At 43.0% G+C, this 1,565-nt stretch overlaps 1 protein-coding gene across 1 annotated transcript; it reads right to left on the bottom strand.

The window, feature by feature from the left end:
• Window positions 1-430: 430 nt before the first annotated feature.
• On the bottom strand, window positions 431-1,348 carry LOC106832740 (olfactory receptor 10G9-like). Its single transcript, XM_014843611.2, has one exon. The coding sequence runs from the start codon at window positions 1,346-1,348 to the stop codon at window positions 431-433; it is 918 nt and encodes a 305-aa protein (XP_014699097.2).
• Window positions 1,349-1,565: the final 217 nt, after the last annotated feature.

The raw sequence follows: 1,565 nt of genomic DNA, 5'->3' as shown, positions 1-1,565 counted from the left end.
ATGTTTGTTGCTATACTTGAACAGTATCCTCATGATTATAAACTCCCAAGTTGTGTTATAAGACGTAACAAGAAAAGGCATATTATCAACTTAGGTATATGAATAACTCAATCCTTATCTGAGACCCAATCAGAATATTAATTTAAAAAGGTAGAAACAATGTTTTATGTCAATTATGTGCAAAAAAAACTGTAAAAAAGGTCAAATAAATCCATCAGAGAAATGAGTTGATAGATCAAAATTTAAGCATGTTCACTGTAAAAAAAATTGTGATTTTTTAAACTCTTCAGAAAAAGCTGTGAAACAAATATTCCTGAGTAGGTAGTTTTGGATATGCTTCACATTGAGAATGATACATGAAATAAATTACTTGTGGATGATTAAACTACATTATCAGTTTTTTAAGACTGCACATATCTACATCAAATGTTTATTTACTCTGAGAATATGTTACTTTGTCTTTCAGCTTCAACAGAGCTTTCTTCACTTCTTTGTTCCTCAGGGTGTACACCACAGGGTTTAGAAGGGGTGTCAGCACAGTGTAGAAAATGGTCACAACTCCATCCACAGCATTCTTGGAGCCTGGCCTCAGGTAAATGAAAACACCAGGGCCAAAGAAACAAAGGACAACAATGCAGTGGGAGGTGCAGGTCTGAAAGGCTCTGTGTCTCCCTTCTGAGGTGCGGATCTTAAAGATGGAACAGACAATGGACACATACGACAGCACTATCAGGAGAAAGCAGCTGGAGGCCACTACCCCGATATTGAAAAAGATCACCATCTCAATGGCAGAAGTGTCTGCACAGGCAAGTTTGAGGATGGGTGGTGCATCACAAATGTAATGCTGGATCTGTTGGGGCCCACAGTAGGGCAAACGGAACGTCAGTATGGTCTGGACAGCAGAGTGCAGAGAACCAGTTAGCCACGTGGTTGTGGCCAGGAGGGCACACCTTCTCCCACTCATCATGCTGCTGTACCTGAGTGGGTAACTGATGGCCAGGTAGCGGTCATAGGACATGACTGTGTAGAGGAAACACTCGGTGCTCCCCAGAAAGTGGAAAGAGTAGAGCTGGGCCATACAGCTGTGGAAGGAGATAGTCTTGCCGCCTGGGGAGACCAAGGACATCAGCATTTTGGGCACAGTGACTGTGGAGAACCACATGTCAATGAAGGACAGATTGGCCAGGAAGTAGTACATGGGGGTGTGGAGGTGGGAATCCATACTGATCACCAGTAGGATGAGGAGGTTCCCCACCACGGTGAGTAAGTAAATCACCAAGAAGATTCCAAAGAGAGGGGTGTCCAGTGCAGGTGCATGGGGAAAGCCCATGAGGATGAATGTTGTCATGAGGCTCACGTTTGTCGTTTCTCCACACTTTTGGTACCTCTCCCTGTGGGAATATAAAGAACATTCAGGATTTATGTAAAAAGGGAGAACCCATTCTCTGTGTAGCAACTGCATCATCCATGGCAGATAATTCTGGAGTTATGCTCAACTTTGCTTACTGCAAAGCTTCTTTTATAAAGGTGATGGCATGATTTCATCATCTGCCTCTCTCTATGTC

Source organism: Equus asinus, chromosome 20 (genome assembly GCF_041296235.1).
Source record: "Equus asinus isolate D_3611 breed Donkey chromosome 20, EquAss-T2T_v2, whole genome shotgun sequence".
NCBI lineage: Eukaryota > Metazoa > Chordata > Mammalia > Perissodactyla > Equidae > Equus > Equus asinus.
The sequence above is the reverse complement of the archived record's forward strand: the minus strand, read 5'-3'. Positions and strand labels throughout refer to the sequence as shown.